The 20,176-nt window shown below is 39.7% G+C and overlaps 2 protein-coding genes across 6 annotated transcripts in view; both read left to right on the top strand.

Moving 5' to 3' along the window:
* TRAK2 (trafficking kinesin protein 2) overlaps positions 1-18,647 on the top strand; it is a 65,187-nt gene extending 46,540 nt beyond the window's left edge. For 4 of the 5 annotated variants that reach the window (XM_005306248.5, XM_005306247.5, XM_024104049.3 and 1 more), the window contains 11 exons: positions 658-867; positions 3,683-3,761; positions 5,588-5,718; positions 5,880-5,954; positions 6,418-6,555; positions 7,893-7,972; positions 8,768-8,971; positions 9,725-10,023; positions 10,420-10,695; positions 12,078-12,177; positions 14,060-18,647. In XM_005306248.5, the coding sequence (XP_005306305.1) occupies positions 658-867; positions 3,683-3,761; positions 5,588-5,718; positions 5,880-5,954; positions 6,418-6,555; positions 7,893-7,972; positions 8,768-8,971; positions 9,725-10,023; positions 10,420-10,695; positions 12,078-12,177; positions 14,060-14,738 (2,271 nt within the window). In that variant the 3' untranslated portion in view covers positions 14,739-18,647. The remainder of the gene's footprint in view (positions 1-657; positions 868-3,682; positions 3,762-5,587; positions 5,719-5,879; positions 5,955-6,417; positions 6,556-7,892; positions 7,973-8,767; positions 8,972-9,724; positions 10,024-10,419; positions 10,696-12,077; positions 12,178-14,059) is intronic. The other variant, XM_065560908.1, reaches the window with a different exon arrangement.
* The window catches only part of LOC135974151 (serine/arginine repetitive matrix protein 2-like), a 994,828-nt gene that overhangs the window by 209,926 nt on the left and 764,726 nt on the right, over positions 1-20,176 (top strand). The gene's annotated exons all lie outside the window — the stretch shown is intronic.

Raw genomic sequence — 20,176 nt, 5'->3', positions numbered from 1 at the left:
ACAGCCAGATTTTTCAGTGAAATGAGCACAACTGCAAGCACAGTCAGCATACGGATACCAAATGTGTGCTCACAACTGGCCACATGTTTGTTCAAAGACTTAGTTTGTGTATTCACATCAGATATTTGTGCCAGAACTTGGAAGTGCGAGGTTGCACACACCTAACTTTGAAGATATGACCCAGGGACGCTGGAGCAGGGGAGGCCCGGGGGCAAAGGGGCCATGGCCCTCCCACTTTTTTGAAAGTGGACGGGCCTGGCCTCCTGCCTCTCCTCTTCCCCCCCCGAGGCCCCACAGGCCAGGCTGGAAGCTGGAGCCCATCCTGGACTCCCCAGCTAGGCTCCAACTTCTGGCTTTCATCATATTGGAGATCATTGTAATTATGTTCCCTTGGCTTTTCTTACATAAGTTCTTAGTTCCAGTCTCTTATGACATCATAATTTCACTTCCTCTATAGCAACATAGTCTTCAAAGCTAGACAAAACTGAATTTCCAGCATAAAAATAAATAAAAATCTTGTCATAATATTTGGGGTTGTTTTTACCTCAGTTTAAACTGGACCAAGTTTTGTTCCAAGAATTCAAAAGCTATATAATATACTATAATACTTTGCAATGTTAGGTATGTTTTGTAAACAAATTATATTTTTAAACATAGGTTAACCAGCTGCAGCATGAACTATCGAAGAAAGATGCGTTGCTTCGTATTGTTTCAATTGCTTCTGAGGAAAGTGAGACAGACTCCAGCTGCTCTACACCACTTCGGTTCAATGACTCCTTCAACCTGTCGCATGATCTTTTGCAGCTGGATGTCTTGCAGGACAAACTCAGGGAACTGGAGGAGGAGAACCTGGCTCTCCGATCAAAGGTACGCTTCGTTTTTAGTATGTGCCACGTACATAACGTTGCAGGACAATGTTATAAAAACCAGCTTCCATGCTCGCTGGAGTGACTTCTCTACCTGAGAAGGACTGTAAATACACCATCCCACCCCAGGTCTGCATTCTTCAGATTTGGCACTTTATTCTTAGTTGTCTTTAAAGTTCTGTAACACACAGTATGCGGGGTCATGTACCCCTCCAGATATGCTACTTGGCTTGTACTGAGTATGCTCACATGGACTGAGCATTCTCAGTAACACTGCAGAAGCCAGATGCCCTCACTTCACCCCCACACTATTGGCCGGCACGGGTCATCTCTGCCAGTGTGCAAGGTTGCTACATCCAACTGTTCCCGAATTCCCTATAGTATGTGATATAATGCAGGTTCATATTTAACTACCCACCCAAATTACATTGGCCTGCAGGACTTGCTGATTTGTATGATCCAATATTGTGTGATGGTGTATTCTTCTGGTAATACAGTTGAGCTGACATCTGACTATGTAGTTACTGTTTGTCCGTCTGTATTCTAGATCAGGAAATTACAATTTAAAGCCCCAGTTATGCACAGATTTGTGCACGTTTCACTTTATGTATACGAGTGATCCCATTGACTTAAATGAGAATATTCTTATCTTTAATTTTTTGCACATGTATTCAATTTTTGCAGGATCAAGGCCCAATTTTTAAGACAAAATATAATGAACCTGGGGTTAGTAGAACTAGAGGATGGGGGAATCCTACAGGAATAGGATCATGCAGTTGCTTAGGTTTAGGATGCTTAGTTAAGTGTTATATACTTTTGTTTTGGTGTTCTCTATTATCACTAGCGTGAGCGGAGAATCTTGTTTTATCCCAGGGCTGTAGTTCCCAACAGGCTTGGGCCTTTGCACCCAAGAAAACCTAGTCAGGTTGCAGAATTTAAGGCATGGGGCCTGTGGGAACTGGGTCTTCTTGCAGGCCTTATTTTTCTCCTTTATCTGACTTCCCCTTCGTGTACTTAAGCCCTTGTCAATCACCAATATTATCTACAAACCTTTCTCATTATGAAAGTTGTCATTAATTTCAGATTTCAAATTAGCTCTGTGCCATAGAAACCTATTGCGACTAATTTACGGGAGAACATTAGAAATGTTGAATCATGCAACCAAAATTAACTCAATCCCACCTCCTTTAAAGCAGTCTCTTCTGCTGTCTGGGATTCCCTTTCCTGTGGAGTGTCTCACATTTTAAAAGTCCCAGTCAAACACCTGGGCTTTGGCAGATGGAGACCCTGTGATTCTTTGAATAGTTTAGAGAGACAGAGAACATTTACAGGATTTAAACCAACATCATATCTTTGCATAGCATGATTTTTAAAATTCCAAGTTGCCCCAATCCGTCCATTTAAAATATTAGATCCTTTTAAGAAGCCTGTGTCAGTACGGGGCTGAAGTTGCATGTATTTTGGAACTGAAATCTTGGTTCCGTGGTGTAAGCACTATGGTGGAGGAAAGAGAGGAAAAAGGTCTTCTCCTCCTGTCTTCTAGACCACCACCCACTGCCACATTTCAAGCCCCTAGTCCTAAGCATTGGGGCACTAAAGCTTCTAAAAGGAAAGATCCCTAGAATTATTTTTAACTGGAACAAAACAATGTATTTTCCCCTAACCTCCTTCTCGAAAATGGCTGGACTATTTTGGCTAAATTTTTCTATTAAATAAATAAATAAATAATCGGCTTGAGGCAGACACGCATTGAAATTTTCAGCCCAAACAGTTAAAATTTGGCCAAGTTATAAGCAACTGGAAATGGTCTTATAATGGGGGGAGTGTCAGGCAACTATAGTAATAAGTGGTGCAACTAGCCCAGCCTATAATAAAAATATGGCACTTAAAAGATAGGTTCAATTTTTCCCCTGCCATTTTGCCTGGGCCCTTTCTAACTGAGGCTTTTCTATTGTTTTATTGTTTTCTGTTATAATTTCCTTTGTCTTTTGGAAATATCCTCAGGCATATTGAGCTCCTTGTTGGTTGGCCTGATTTCATGAGAAATGCCAAGATCTATTTATAGTTCATTGTGATTATGTTATGTGGAAATGTTTTTATCTGCAGTTCCTTTTTCTGAAATAGACCTTCAAACCCAGTCATTGAGGTTTCTGATAAGCCAGCACTAATTATCAGCAAATTGTCCCAAACAAATATTCTCTGATGGAGAGAGGCAATTATTGATTATTTTGTTTTTATTCCGGTGGCACCCAGACACTCCAACCAAAATGGAGATCTCTGTATGCTTGCTGTTGTACATACTTACAGAGCAAGATGGTCTCTGGCCCAGAGAGCTTACAATTCTAGATAGATGAAAGGGTGGGAGAAAGGAAAGTATTGTCCCTATTCTGAGAGTTTTTCAATGCTTTTGTGGCCTTTGTGGGTGTGACTAACGTATCATTCAGTTTTCAGACTACAGGATTCCTCTGTTTTGAGGACACCTATTTGCAGTAAATTCAAGTTGTCTAGTTCCAGGTACTGCATCTGCTTCTGAGTTCCCCTACCAAATTTTATGTTCTCACACCCACATTTTCTGTTTGTTTTTGTTTAAGTTGCTGAAAACCCACACAAATAGGGGAAGCTAGCTGTAGTGAAATAAACTTAGCAGAAAGTACAGTCAAATGCACAACATAATCAAATTGAAAAAAATGGGGGAAATTTTGTTCTCTAATCTTTCATTGACAGTAATCTTACATATTACTTATAATTTCTGCAGATGAAATGTTTTCAGATGGAAGTGTAATTTTTAAGTTAATGTCTCTTTAATTTTCTTGAAGGCTTGTCATCTAAAGACAGAAACCATTACATATGAAGCGAAAGAGAGGGAGTTGGTCAGTGACTGTGTCAAAGAGCTCCGTGAGTATCAAGTTTGTATCTCATAGTAGAACCAGGGAAAAGGTGTTTGATCACCCGGTGCTTAGAATATTTTGGCTATCCCCAGGTTCAGATATGAGTTTCAGAAACCTCCGTGAACAGTGTTTCGAGTCTACCTACTTGACCAGTTCAGAATGATGATTCTGTTTACAAGCACTTATTTCTTTCAGTGTCACTATGGCATGGAGCTTTGGTTTGGAGACCAAAGTATAGCTGTGCAAAAGAAGAAAATAGATATTTGCCAAAAATTGAATGCCTCTTGCAGACCTGAGCTCTTAAAAAAGAGAACTAAGTGCTCATGAGAGCTGCCCGACAGATTTTCAGTCTCCCCAGATATCAGTGTAAAGGACACATCTGTGATTCTGAATAGTAGATGACACCTGTTCTTGGGAGTATTAAACTGATCAGTATATAGCCTGGATACCCATTCTAAATTTTCATAGCTCCATAAACACACACAAACTCCCTCTAATATAAATGCATAATAGAGCATTAAAATCAACTGCATTTGCAGTAAAATCTCGACAAGAATGCTTGCATTCCTTTGCACTTACTTGCAGATATGTAACTTTCACTATCCTTGTACAAATGCAAGTAAACACTCTGATGCTGTTGGGAGTGATATTTCCTTTCTTTGGTAATTGGGTAATCTGGTAGTTTAAACTTTAACCTGTATTCATTTGATCTATGCCTCCTCCCATATTCACTAGAAAGATAGGCTTATCTTGTGAGATTCTTATTTTGTGTAATCCCTAAAAAGAACTCTGCACTGTTGCCAGCTCTCATTTTGAATAACAGTCAAGTGTTCTGGATTAATGCCCATCTGATTGTCTACTTGCTTTATTGTATCCTCCTGGAAGCTGTGTAACCTCAGTGAGTGGAGGTTGCTAGATTCTGTCCTACATACCACTTCACTGTACCACCAATAAGAGGGATGCAACTCTTGTTTAACTTTATAGAATCCAAAGGTGTGCTAGGCACTTCAGAAACTCATAAAATTGATCTTGCGCCCAAAGAGTTCATAGTCTACGTAGATGACACACAGAAAAGGAAGGGGGGAAGCACACGATGAAGTTTTTCCTATTTTACATCTTTTCATCTCTTTCTAGTATATTATTTTTATCCCTAATTTTAGACATAAACTTATCTCTTAACAGCATAGATTTACTGTTATCCCACTATCTGTTGTAATTTGCCATAAAGATGAATAATGTAACCAAGGTTCTAGAAATCATTATATACAATTAAATGTATCTTGCCTCATGTCACTGTTACAAGGCTAACAGCATCTCTGTCCCCTTTCTGGTTTCTAGTTCTTAAAGATCACCCCCCTGTTTTATTTCAAGCTCTCCTGGGCTGAGCAGGGTTGGGTTTCTCATCCATTGGTTATTGCACCGTTTTAAAGACCCATTTGAGTGTTTGCAGGGTGTGAGCTATGCCCTTTAATGAAGGAGTTGGTAGAAGTTATGAACTATATCTTCAGTGATAAAAAATAAGGTGTGTTTTACCTTGGCATACTTAACATGCATTAGCTGTCCCACTATAAAAACATCATGGAGACAAGGCACTTTGGTTTTACTGCAAGGTAAACTGGGTGAGGTCAACCACAGATGGCATGAGGTTAACCACAGACATTCAGGGCCCCTGTGTGCTTTTCACTATATTGACAATCCAAAGGCCCCACTGTTGTACATCCTGAATTGGTTCTTTAGGAATTTCACTGTCCTTTGAAGACTACAGTGTTCACTTTTGCCAAGGGTGTATCAGGGAATGCTGTGTACTGAATGTATATTTTACTCTGTTTTTAGGGGAAACACATGCTCAAATTGCCAGAATGACAGAAGACTTATCAGGAAAGAGTGAAGAGCTGATTCGCTATCAGGAAGAGATCTCAACCCTCTTGTCTCAGATTGTTGATCTTCAGCACAAACTCAAAGAGGTGTGTGCATGCAGTAGGACACAGAGAGGCTGAGGGACAGGCTGCTGTTTTAGGAATGTGGTTATTTCAGAGGATGTTCTGGAGAGGAACAACTTTCTGTTTAGTAAAAAAGGAGGAAATAATCTGAATATCCTATTTTGCTTTGCTTTTTGTACCTACAGCATGTGATTGAAAAGGAGGAGCTGAAACTTCACCTACAAGCTTCCAAAGATGCCCAGAGACAGCTGACAGGAGAGGTACTGGGGGCTTCTGTTTATCCATTTGAAATAGGGTGAGAAAAAGAAAAGCAAGGTGGAGGGGAAGGGGAACAAGGATTTTTTTTTTTTTTTTAACCTCATGGTGGGTAGAGGGTGAAGGAAAAGAATAGAGTACTTCTAAAAACTCATCCTGACTGTTTACAATCCACATGAGTCTCAAAGCAGGTGAGGTGTATATGGAGAGAGATCTTACTGCTCCAGACAGTTATGAAGACTATATCAAGTAAATATGCACAGTTCTGGTTATCTAGGCTGGATTGCGGCTTGCTAATTTTTAGGGAAATGCTCTTTGTTCTGTTCTTTGTACACATAATTACTGCATTGCAATGATATTCATCTGTATAGATTTATCCTGGGGTAAATTCTGTTGGTTATTGTAGTACTGTCTTTGCTTCTGTTGCGGACTGCTGGCTATATTAATGACCACTGTTTCTTGTTGCAGCTGCATGAGTTACAGGATCGGAATGCAGAATGTCTCGGGTTGGTGCATGAATTACAAGAAGAAGTGAAGGAGCTGCGCAGCAAAGCCAGCCCTGCTGCACATCTCTGCCGCCCCCTGTCATGTGGGGCATTTCCTTTGGTAATGAATCTTCAGCTTTCTCTTAGCGTGGTGTATCCACACTGTTACATTGTAGGGCTGTAATGCTATCGACAGCCTTTAGTAACATGGAATTACAAGGGCAAAACTATAGTTGCTTGTTCTTATGAGTAGAATGCCAAAGAAAACAATCCTGCAGGTGTCAGAGGGATTAGATGAGCTCATCTTTTCTATTTCTGATTTCTAAGATCAGACGTGATCTTCTAACAGCTCCACATTTGGGCCAATTATTCACTATAAAGAGATTTTAAAAATGTACTCTGCATGTGTATTCCACACTTCCCTTTCCTTACCTTCTATCACAAACACTTACAGCACCTTCTTTCTGCTCAGAAGTTGATCCCAGTTTTATGTCATGCTGATCCCTATAAAATTCAAATGCCTTTCAAGATTTTTAATTTTTTGAACCAGTATCTTATGAACCCAGTCTCTCCACACCTAAATAGTTTAGAGATTAGACTGTTATCACGTTACATCAGTGGAAGCCCCAAAGAAACATGCTATGGATTGAACTTTTAAATGGCTGTTCTGCTACAAATGGGGCATGGCAGATTTCAGAAGTTTTCTTGAGGGAAATTCAAGAAATAAGTGCCCTCGGTTCAACTGGTAAATTTCCCCAGTGCTGGTGAAGCCTTAGTAGCTTGACAGCTTCTCTTAAAAAGAAAAAAAAAAAAAAAAAAAAAAAAAGTTCCTGAAAGTAATCACCCTTTTATAATGCACTATGTTGCTGTGATTTTATCTTCATGATATACTACTCTGCCCTCTCCTTGTTATGAAAGCAGTGCTGAACACCAATAGAAATGCATAGCCTTGACATTGTTGTAAATGACCAGTGGAAAATTTTTGATTGTAAATTTTGGTTTCTTTTAGATTAATCTTTTTGGGGAACTGTGTCTTTGGCCAGGTTTACATTAGAAACTTTTGTCAATATAGTAATATCAGGGAGGTGATTTTATTTTTCTCTGGTGATATTTTTAGATTGGCAAAAGCACTAGTATAGATGCAGTTATACTGCGAAAACTGTTTTTTCCATTGCAACTTATTTCACTTGGGGAACCAATGTAAGCTATACGTTCAAAACCACTTTTATGCTAGTATAAACAGCATCTACACTAGGAGAGTTTGCTGGTAGAGCTATGCCAGGAAACATTTTCTAGTGTGCACCTGACCTTTATCTGTGTCTTTTAGGGCACTGTGTACTGACACTAATTAATAATGGAGCAGAACATGTGTTTTTTACTGGGTGTCTATTGGCAAACTTATGGAGGAAAGCATTTGAATGTCAGTTTTGTTTTATTTGATTGGTTTGTTCCCTACAGGATTCCCTTGCAGCAGAGATTGAGGGGACAGTGCGGATGGAGCTGATTCTAGATGAAGAATCTGCTCTCGATAAACAAAAGTAAGTTCAGCTTTCACCCTCCCACACACATCCTCTTTTAACATTTTGCTAGACGTGCCAATGCCATGTCAATGAGGTTCAGGTAATTGCTGGAAGTGGGTGAATCTAGGTATTCTGTGCTTTATACAAAGGTTCAGTATAATTGAATAGAAAATCACCTTTCTAGTGTTGAGTCTATTTTCAACAATCTTATGGAATTTAGTACAGTATTTAGTACAGTATGTATACTCCTCCTATTGAGTTCTCTGGGATGGTTAACAAATCTACTGAAAGGATGATATTCCCGAATTCTGTAGGTTTTTAAACTAATTTCTATATTACCACATTGGTTTCATCCCTATTAAATTCGCTAGCAATTTTCTATAAGGGAAACTAGAACTGAAGAGAAATGGTATCAGTTCCCAGTATCTTGAAGGCCTTTTCCTGGAGCCTTTACTCAGGAGTAAGGACCGCAGGGTCTGACCCTAAAACATTTTATTGACCTTGAAAGTTCCAGCGTGGTATTAATGCCACCTCCTCTTGTTCTTTCAAGCCCATACAGGGTGGTTATTCCAGCAGGAGAGAGCGTGCCCCTCAGCAACTTCATCACTCAGACAATTTGCACTCTTTCTGGGCTCTGATTCTTTACTGTTTACTAGACTTGTATAGCCCGGTAGAAGTCTTGTGATTGCCTGAAACTGTTTTTTTCTGTATCCTACCCAAAACACTTTTGAGAACGTTATTGGTCATTGGTCAGTTCCTTGCTATAAGGATGAAAAGGGGATTGTGTATATTTATTCTCTCTCTCTTTCTCAGGGTTCAGCAGAAACGGGTGTTTGATACTGTCAAGGTTGCTAATGTTACACGTGGTCGCTCTTCTTCATTTCCTGCCCTACTATCAATCCCTGGATCTAATCGTTCAAATGTTATCATGACCGCAAAGCCCTTTCAGTCTGGCCTACAACAAGTGGAGAGCAAGGCACATCTGAACCAGAGGAGCAGCTCCAATGAAATCTCAAAGTAGGAGACTCAGCATATTAGTGTGGTTTTAGGTTACTTGTATTGATGGTAGGCAGTCTGTATGCATGCATAGGAATTGTCATTCTCGGTGCTGAACTATAATCCTGTTGCTCACATCAAAACTCGAGGAGATAGCTCTCTCTCACCAGCTTTTTCACCTTTGCAGTGTGATTGAGACTATTTCCCTTATTCTCTTAACTGCTAAATGTTCCAACTTCCGAATGTCACCTCATGGGATATTGTGAACCCAGGCTTCCTCCACTGATGACCTGATTTAATACTAAACCTGCTAGTGCTATCCGCACCTATTGTGCTGGCAAGTCATATATGTCTGTGGCTTTGTGCATCGGGGTTGAAGGGGGAGAGATTAAATGGCGCATATAAGGCGGAAGAGGATAATGTTAGCAAGCAAACAATACAAAGAATTATAAATATCCTTCTGTAGTAAATTCAGTGACTGCAGAGAAAAAGCAAGCAAACAGGTTATCTTATGCACGGGTTGTCTTTGTTCCTAAATAATGAAGCTGTGAGATGCTGCCTCCACACAAATTTGCCTGCAGATTTTTAGTCTGAGACTTTGCAAGATATATTGTGATACTGACTACACCAATTAAATAGAAGTCTTTAAAACAACTTCATCTTTTTTTCCTCATCCCAAAACTAAATCCAACCTGGGCTCCTGTTTACTTTAGTAATGTTTAGTCTTTAAACATTTAGTCTTAACTCCCTATTCTGATTTCATGTTCCCCCAAGGGATAACCAAAAGCTGGGCCAGCCTGGAACCCCTGGAGACAATGATTTAGCTACCGCTCTGCACACACTTTGCCTCCGTCAGCAAAACTACCTGAGTGAAAAGCAGTTCTTTGAGGAGGAATGGGAGCGTAAAATGCATTTGCTGGCTGACCAGAAAGAAGAGGCTGGGGGCTGTTGCACACCAACAGAGAGTTGTCTGTCCATGGGTTCAAAGTCAGAATTCACTGACTTCTCTGCTGGCTCTCTCTGCCTCCGCGCGCTCCTGCCAGAGAAATTACAAATTGTTAAACCTCTCGAAGGTAAGAGAATAATCTGCCTTCTCTCTCTAGCAGAAGGAAATGTTGTGCTTTGCTTATGGTGGAATCAGTGTATTTGGTAGTTAAATCAGTGTTGCTCTGAGAATGGGTTGGTACTCAGAAGCCCTTGGAGAAAGAGACTTTTTTTTTTAAGCCAATTATCTGTTAGCTTGGTAGTAACACAATGTATTTCAGGGTAAGAGACCCAAATGCAGGAGCAAACTTGTTTCAGTACTAGGCATTCCTGTTTAATTCTCTGAATCTCTTGGTCTACATTCTTCTCATGTACCATGTTGACAGCCCCAATGGTCAGATTGTTTTGGTATTCTGGTCACTCTTTATGATTCAGTAGAATGGAACAGAAACATCCCCTTGCACTTTTTTTTTTTGCTTCATCAGGATCTCAGACTCTGTTCCACTGGCAGCAGCTTGCTCAACCCAACCTAGGCACCATCCTCGACCCACGGCCAGGTGTCGTCACAAAAGGCTTTACACCATTACCTCAGGATGCCGTCTATCACATCTCTGACTTGGAGGAAGATGAGGAAGACGGGGAAGGAGGTATAACATTTCAAGTGCAACAATCCTTTCTGGAGGAAGGGAAACATGCAGTGCCAAAGCCAGAGGCAGGGATCTTCCTGCCACCTGTTACTTCAGCAACAGTGCCACTCGCTGGTAAGAATCCTGGACGTTTATGGTTTCACTTCTCAGATATCTCTGACTGTGGTGTATACTCCACTCTTGATGCTTCCTTATGCTTATTTTTTCATTGCTGTATAAGGTTGTGCGTTACCCCTGTCGGCTTTTAAAGCTAAGTAGAGGTAGGTCATGTCAGTTCTTGGATGGGGGATCTCCAGGAACATCAAGGTTTTGCAGGATATAACACTGGCATTCTCTCTCTAAGCCTGTGCTGTTATGGAGCATACGGCTGCTGGAAAACCTGGTTTTGGATGTGACCGAAAACTGAATTCTTAACCAAGTACACTTGTCAAAGGAAAAGCCCTATGTTCTTAACAAATCTTGTATCAAAAACAATTGACATTTTCTTACTTAAAATAACAAAATTACTGATAAAAAAATTAAAATTATACCATGGCAACTCGCATTTTCCTGCTAGAAGGCATGAAAGAGAAATTCAGACAGGAAGAAATTAAATCTGCACTAAAATTAGTTGGGGAAAGTACTGTATTTTGAACACTGAATTTAATAAAGTTTCAAAATAATGATTCATTGAGAAATAAGGTTGTGGTAAAGGAATAAAATTGCTGATTTCAACACTGTGATTTCTCCTCAATGTTGGTATGAGGAGATACACTTGCCTACAGCAGGGATGTCTTGGTCAGTGATTTCTATACAATAGCCGGCTGGCAGACTGAGAAATATGAGATTTCTGAATTAAGAAGTCTGGATTTGTCTCTGGGAAATTTTAAGACAAACTTCTTTGCAGAGCTCCATTTTATACTTGTTTGGGGAGGTAACCTGTTGGGAGTCTTTTAATCCAAGTACCAGAAGACAGTAGTCATACAATGTTAACTAAAGCACACTTCAGCAAAAATCAGATAATCACTTATTGTGCTCTCCATCTTCAGAGCACTTGACAAACAGCAACTAGTCCTCGCCACACCTGTGAGGTATAGAAGTATTTCTCTTCCCTATTTTACTCATGGGAAAACCAAGACACAGAGAGACTTGATGTGTCATGGGAGGAGTCTGCATCTGTGTGTGGAATGAATTCCAGGATCAGTCCTTCACTGAAAACACTAGATATAACACTCTTGCTAGTGTCCAAGATACACACTCTAAAGAAGCAGAAACTCTAATATTGAGCAGTCTCAATTTCACTTCATCTTACACTGAAAAAAATTAAAGTGAGGAATGGAAAGTCTCTTAAAATAGAACTGTCTTTTTCAATTGAACATATTTATCTTTGGGGGATTCCCCTTCTTTAGTCTTTATTTAAATCCCCCCGAAAAATCCTGGAATAATGGTACCTTACCTTAATTAGTCCTTTTCTCTCACTTTCTGTCCTCATTGGCTGTGTTTTGTCTGCATTGCAGCCTCAAATCCAGGAAAGTGTCTCTCCTCCACATATTCCACATTCACTTTCACTACCTGTAGGATCCTTCACCCCTCTGATGTCACTCAAGTTACCCCCAGGTAAGATGGTTGTTAACGTTCAGAGAGTTATTGCATGGAAGCAGTTGCTCCTGAGGTATGGACCAGGTCTAGAAAAGAATGATAGATGTATCTGGCCAGAGAGGAGCACTCAGGATTGATATTCTTACTAGTGGTTTTAATTACGAAAGACATTGCGAAAATGGATCTGTCTCTCTCTGTCACTCACTTGCATACATATACCTCTGGCCCCTTTAATTTCACCACACATCGGTTCCTATTGTGGAAGTAAATTTAGACCAGTAAATGGAAATATAACTTTATGCAGCATATAGTCTACTGATGGGATTCACTCTTGCAGGAGATATTTGAGATCTATACTATGACTGGGTTTTTAAAAAGAACGAACTAATTTCATGTAGTTATCCAGCTGCCTACCGCCTGTGTAGTTATCCAAATTCATACAGTGAAGGTGATTACACTTTATACTTCAGGATAGATGATGTATGATGACCCTCTGTGACATTTGGGATCACATAGGACCTTACCTAATTTGCCAGGAGCATTATTAGTTGGTTTTGTGTTGGATCTTGTGTGTGTTGGTGGTTTTCTCCTGAGGGGTAGGGTTGGAGTTTAGATGGATCAGTGGTCTGATCTGGTGTAAAACCCTACGGGAGCTCAGTGTTCTGAGATTGACCTCTTACCCAGAAGTCTCGTCGGAAGCTTTCTCCCTATTCCCTCCAATAAACGGGTGCACCAGAAACCAGCACTCACCTTCCCAATTAAAACTAGATGTTGCTTCCTGAAGCACCGAGTTATTATAGTTGCAGAGACAGGTGGGAGGTGATGATGACAGTGTTTGTGCATTGGGGATGGAAGATAAGGATTAAAAACGGGATACATGGGAGAGAGAAAAAAACTTGTACTGCACAGTGTTAATCCTCAGCTTTGTGAAATGAATCCTATCAGTTGAAGTGGCAGCTCTACAAGATCCTCCAGTTTGCAGCTGTGAAGAATCAGGTTTGCAAGTGCATAGATCTTTCGCCTCCTTCCACCAATGTGTTTGTTTTGCAGCAGTGCAAACATTTTGTATGCTTTTGTAATAACGTTTCTGTCAAATGTATCCAGATACAGACACTCCCCGACTTACGCAAGCGTTCCATTCTGGAACGCCTTGCGTAACTCGAATTTTGCATAAGTCGGAAACATATCTCTGCCCATTACGCAAAAAAACCAACACTCCTATTTCTAGCTTACAGAACGTTTTCCCTAAGTGCGGATTTGCGTAAGTCGGGTCTCGCGTAACCTGGGGAGCGTCTGTACTCCTAAATAGTAATTGGCTTTGGAAAGTTCTAGTTTACGGTGTTAATCTCTAGCTTCAGCGCCAAGGGCATTTAAAAGGTAGACTCTTCCAAATTAAGGCTTGACAAAGAAATGAGTTTAACATATACCATGCCCATTGCAATCCACCCCATACTGAAATATACTCTTGTTAAAATTTTAAAGTAGTAGGGTTCTTCTTCCATGATGATTTTAATGCACATGAAAGTGCTGGACTGTAATTATTCCTATAATTTGGTTGTGTAAGATCCTATAAAATTTGCTGCATTTTCTATAAAAAAAACATTTCCTATCAAAATATGCCAATATGGCACCTTCTAACTTTTTTTCTAATGGTTTTGTGTCCCCCCGTGTGGGATTTGCAAAGCAATGTTTTGTATTTCTGAATATTATAAAGGCTGAGGTTGTGAAAGTTGCAGTGAATCTTGTTCTATGCAGATACGGAATTGTTAATCTCCTTTTTTTAATTTGAGCACAAGCCTTATTTTAAGTGATTGTTATTACCTTGCCCCGTGTTATAGGAAAGTTTCCAGAGAGCAAGATGCAGTAATAATATCCTGTGTGTGTGTTTGTTTTTTTTCAGCTCCATGTACACTCCATTATCATTTGGAAGTAGTGGCAACAGTACTGGCAATACAACTGTGAGCTCTCCAGCCATGTCCTGTAAGCTTAGTATTGGAGAATTCCTCACCAACAGAAGTGACTCTTCCACCACCTTGAGCACCACCACCAGTCTGGCTAAACTCTTGCATGAACAAGGCATCTCTGCCAAAGTTTGTGATAGCCCCATGCCAGAAAAGCTGCCTATACTACAGCCCCTACGAACCCGTCCCATTCCCTCCACTCCCCCAAATTCTCCCTCACACTCACCTCGTTCTTCCCCTCCGCCTTTTGAGACTCGAGCTCATCTCTCTGAAAACTTTCTGGCATCACGACCAGCTGAAACATTCTTGCAGGAAAGGTGTGGCCTGAAACCATCCCATAACCCTCCTAACCTAGACCAATTGAAGATGAACCTGGTGGACAGGCTGAAGAGGTTGGGTATTGCCAGAGCAGTCAAACCCCCTGAGACAGGGGACCAGGGAAAAAATCAAGGGCCAGAAACTGGCCTGCAGAGGCAGGACTCAGCTGTGTTTTTACATGCAGGTAATAACCTGATGGGTGGACTAAGAAGAAATCAGAGTCTTCCAGTCATGATTGGGGCACTTGGAGCTCCATTTTGTACATCCTCATCAAAAATGGGTATCTTAAAGGAAGACTAAGTGGTTTCCAAGTAACAGACTTCTAGCAGAACAAATAATACATTAAGGCTGAACATCTGATACAGGTGTGGAATAGAAAGTTGCAGAAGGAATGTGCATGTTAAAGTGGAAAAAGAAAGGGAGATGGGGTGAGAGAGAGAGTTTGCATGGAGTTGAGGAAGGAAGAAGAAAGAGTTGGGAAGAGATCACAGGAAAGAAGAAACCAAAGTTAAATCTTGAGACCCTTTAGACATCTGACTTCCTGACTTGAATAAAAGAAGACAATAACAAATGCTTGTCAGTATCTTCCGCTTTCAGATGTATGTGTCTAGGGCAATAAATGTCTTGTAGAAAGCTCTGTCTCCCCCTTTCCACCATGATCATATTATTTTGCCAAATGTTAGCAGTCAGATTGTACAGCTGAAGGTACTAGTAAAAGGAACAAGGAATCTGTTCTTTACTGCACCAGAATAATTGGTCCAAATCTATCTCAGTAATGAAAAACAAGCACAGGAACAACTCGGATTCCTTTGTTTTTTTGCATTTCCAATTTAGAAATTAAACTGAACCTCTTCTTTTAAAAAATATTTTGTATGTTAAGTTTTCTACTTCTCATTGCATCTACAAATAGGAGTTGGGGTAGGATTTTTATTTTGGATGAGTGCAATGGTGCTAGTGGAGTATTAACAGAATGACATTTCTCTCTGAACTTTCTGAAGGCTGTTGAAAGCACACTGAGGAAAGTGCAATCAGTAGGAGCTAAGCAGAAGAAGATTTTATATTCTAGGAAAAATTGTTTATTTTGAGCTAAGAAACCTTTCCAAAGCATGCTATGCATATATTTTTAATAAAAGGAGGTTTGCTTGCGCACACACACAAAATCTCAGGCACATTTTAATGTTCTAAAAGGGAGTAAAACATAAATGCTTGATTCTAGGTTTGTTTTTATTTGATCTAAATGGGGAGCATATTAACAGAAGACAACAGAATGTTAGAAGTTTTGTGACTGACTCTGCTCTTGGCTGCTAGATAGTCTCTACATTTGAGGGAGCTTTTTAACGGAATATAAAAACAATGGATTTGATATTTAAGATACTTTCTGATTCTAGGCAGGATTCTGTTACACAGATTTCACTGAGGAAACAGTCCATGAAAGTTGTCCTGGAACTGTGGTTAGTACATAACCTAACGTTCAAGACTCTGGCACTGAAGCACAAATAAGACAGCAGTGAGTGTTTTTTGCGGCCACTGTATCAAATAGAAATGAGTTTTGTCATTGTCAGAAGATAATCTGCCTCTTCTTTGTTGATGGAGAGCAGGTCAAAGCCTTACTGTTCTGAGTGAAAGTAATAAAGATCTTAGGAGGCAGACTCACTGCATTGGAAAACTCAATGGACAGAAATCAAGTCTCTTGAAAAAAATATATTGGTGTCTTTGGGTGCCTATCACCAGTGGATTCAGAAGCATTTTAGCTATAACTAAGCATAAAAAGTTGTTCCTTTGAATAATCTATATCATGGTTTATAAAGTAGCTACAAGGGAAGAAAAACCTGTCCAAACTGATCAGTGCTAGATCTCTGCAAGTGATTCTATTCTGAACAAGTCCTTAACCTCTGTGAAATAGAATAGTTTATTTGTAACCTAATTTTAGTTACAAGGAACTTTCATTGTTAGGATTTTTAGTCTACATTTCTTTACAAGTGAATTAACAATTATACTTTACCCTAGTTGTTAAATATAGTTGTGGTAGATCTACTGAGACCAGGCCAGCATGAGCAGTGTAAGGGATCAAATCATATGGAAAATCAAACCAGAGTTCAAAACTATATATGTTTTGGCTGAATGGTCTTTACCTGCACTGGAATAATTTTTATAGATGTTTTAATACTCTTTGGGGCCCATTCATTCTGACCAGTCACATAGTGATAGGGTCAGATTTGGCCACAACCATGTTTTAACAGCCATGCTTAACTAGGATGTCTAAACTTGGTTGTAAAACCTGTGGAGTTGGGGCTCTAGGTGACACCCTCTTCGGGTCCACTGGAGTGAAGCAGTCATAGGACTGGTTATAACCGGCAAGAGGTACAACCATCCTCATTTGGGCTCTAGATGCTGCAGCACTGCAGGCACTGTCAAAACTTTAAATGGAACAGATTAAAAATCCATTTATAAAGCTATCATATTTTCTATGTCATTTATAACATGACATTTCCTACTATTACACTCCTTTAGGTGTCTTAATGATGCTTTTTGATATAAAGCTTGTTTCTAAAAAAGAAAAGTAGTAACCACTCCAAGTGCTAACTACTTCCCAAGGTTTCACAAAGCTCCATTGGTTGGCCTTTGGGAGTTTGCTTAGTTAGCTCACATAGTTGTAAAAGATGAATCTATTAATTTAAAATAATGCATATGGGTTAATTCTGTTTAAACGACAAAAAATGTTCCTAATTTTTATTTTAAAGCATTTGGGTTGTACTTCCTTAACCATGCACAGGGTCTTACCTCACTTGACAAGGTGAGTATTTGTTCTCCAGTGAACTGAGCATTTGGTATATCATCTATGTATTTTGCAGTTCGCAGGGAAATATCAGGTGACAAAGCAATGAAAATTAGACAGTCTGATGTATACAGAGAACAGCATTTGTGTCAAATTAATGTTCAATTTAGGTACATTTATTATATAAATACTTGTAAACTACAGGTAGACTTTTACATGTATTAAATAATTTAGAATTTATATATATGTATTTTAACTAGCTTTGTCATGTTTGCTATAGCTGTGTATTAACAGCAGAAGAATCAAAACAACTGAGTCAGACTTCTTTTCAGACCAGATTGGTGTTTAAGTTCATTTAAAAGCACAATAATTAAATGCATGTAAATATGGAATGAAGCCTTTTAAAAACATGTTTTGATTTGAATGATACCAAGTTGTCCCAGCCTAATGTGTAATAACGTTTCCATAGAGCAGTGTCTCATCAACTACCCGTCCAAAACAGGAAAGTGATAAAAGCAGAACTTGTGCACTATCGTGGCTGGATATTTATCCGTTCAGTTGAAGCTGAAGATTTTTTTTATCTTGCATTTATATCAATGGATACGCCAGGTGTATTTTGTATACTTGTGCCAAAATTCCATGGTCAAAGAAAATTAGACCTGAAGGATGTAGCAGTGGTTTGTGCCAAACCTAGAAGACAACATTTTGTCATAGGCCTTTATGATGATGTTCGTAGCATATTTAGTTCCTGTGGAGTTGGAAGAATTGATTAGCGTTTCCTGCCTCCCAGTAGAGATAAGCATTTACATGAATGATCTATCTAAGATTCTACAAAGGGTCTCTTGATATAATTCAAGGTTGCTTAGACAGCTAGGTGGAGCTAGTGGCAACAGCAACAAATAACTGCTGTTGAAACGGGTCCTGTGTCCACAAACCTGCAGCATGGAACAAACACCAGAGAAGACAAAGGAATTTAGCCATCCCTTTTAGGAAAGACCTAGAAACAGAGAGAGCTTCCTGCGATGTCAGTCTGCCAACCTCAGTGTCTGTCTTATTCAGGTTTTGAGCATATTTTTGGCAAGTAAGCAAAGTACACATTGAATTTTCTGCCTTTAGAACCACAGGGTTGTAGTTTCACTAACTGAACTTCTTTGATATGAAATGTATACAAACCTGTGCACTAAAAGCACACATGGGCAGTGAGATGGAATATGTTTTAACTTAAGCAGAAGAAAATCTACTTAATCAGAGCAAACAGCATAGAAAAGAGCAAAGATTTGGGTTTGAGACCCATTTAGCTACTGCATAGGATAGTTGCACAACATTGTTTGAGAAACTGGGAACCTTTTTTGTTCATCTGCTTTTGGCACTTAATTTTTCATAGCGGAATGTAAATTTGATAATAAACATGTACAAACATGCCTTTTACATTACACTGGTTGCACTGTGGTTTGTTCCATGCATGTATTTATTTTTATTTTTAGATATAAAAATATGAGTATTGTGGTGGTGGGTACTCTTATAAAAGGAGATTTGGCTTTTAAAAAAATGAAATGTTGCTAAAATACAGTAGATTTATATTTAGTGGTGGTTAAATCTAGATAACAATGTTTATTGTACATCTTCTTTGTTGTTTGAAAAACCTTTTTGTTGAGAATGAAGAATTTCACATCTGCCTTAAAAAAAGAATATCCAGATGTGAATGTCTCCTTGTCAGATTACATGCAATAATTAACTCTTGTGCATACTTTTTCTTTCATCCCACAATGGCTATTAAGGACTCTTAGCATTAGAATGACTTCTAGCAGGAAGCCAAGAGGGAAAAAATGGCGCAACCTCCCATATATTTATGGAAAATCAACCAGCATCCCTCAGTCCTTCCCTCCAGTTTTTTATTGTCTCCTGTTTGGAAACAAGAATCCTTCCCCCATACTACTACCACTGACCTATCTTCTTGTGACTCTCATGCTTCTAGGGAAGGAAGGGAGGACTGAATGGGCCTTTTATAATTACTGATCATGCAGTTCTTTTACCTCCTTCCTGGTCATTGCCATCATAATGCTAAGTGTCCCGAACACCTGTCATAGGATGGGAGGACAGACTGAAGCAAATTGAATTAATGATGGATAATTCTCCCTTCCTTAAGTGTTACCCTTTCACCCTTGGGTGCTGGGAAAAGAAACCTATTTCCTTGTTAGCCTAAAGCCATCTCTGCACACCTGTCCCTCTAAAGCTTCCTGAGTTGGGCCCTCTTTGTCCTTCAGTTGAGTACCTGTCTTAGTAATTAATCCACCAGTCAATCATCAGAACATGCGCATTGTCAGATGAACACAAGCAAACTACTTGTGTACCTAGTCAGCATTCCACCTGACCTGCTGTTTTCTCCTTGCTGAGCCTCCAGTCCTGCAAATACAACATGCACGGAAGTTTTACTTACAGGAGTGTGCCTGGAATGTTCCAGATGTTTACTCACTGCTGAAAAGTTACACGTTTGCCTGTTTTCAAGATCAGGACCACAGTAGTGTCAGTCCCAAGATACTGAAGCAACGTAATCTGAGATGTCTAAACATTGCAAATATATCACAGATATGGGGAGGGAGAAATCTGGGATTGCTGTCCAAAAGTCATTACCATCTGAAGGCTGTTTACTGATCAATAAAAATGAGTTGGTGGTTACTGTCTGGTTCCTAGAGATGTGGTCACATTACAAAGATACACTACCACAAACCATTTTTTCACCCTTTTGCCAGCCTCACAAAGAGGCCAAGGACTGAAACTTTTAACAAGATGAGTAACCTCCTCCATTGTGGTGTTCCTGTCTGCTCGGGGTAGGGAGGTGTTGGGAGGCCAACCAGGGGAGACTTGCACAGCTGATGTCTGCGCTTTGCTGGTTCATTTGCTAAACAGAGAACGAGAGTCTCTGGGTTGTCAATCCAGAACTTCTCGTGTGAATTACAACCTT

The sequence above is a fragment of the Chrysemys picta genome, chromosome 11 (genome assembly GCF_011386835.1).
Source record: "Chrysemys picta bellii isolate R12L10 chromosome 11, ASM1138683v2, whole genome shotgun sequence".
In the NCBI taxonomy this organism is placed as follows: domain Eukaryota; kingdom Metazoa; phylum Chordata; order Testudines; family Emydidae; genus Chrysemys; species Chrysemys picta.
This window is presented reverse-complemented; position numbering and strand designations above follow the sequence as displayed.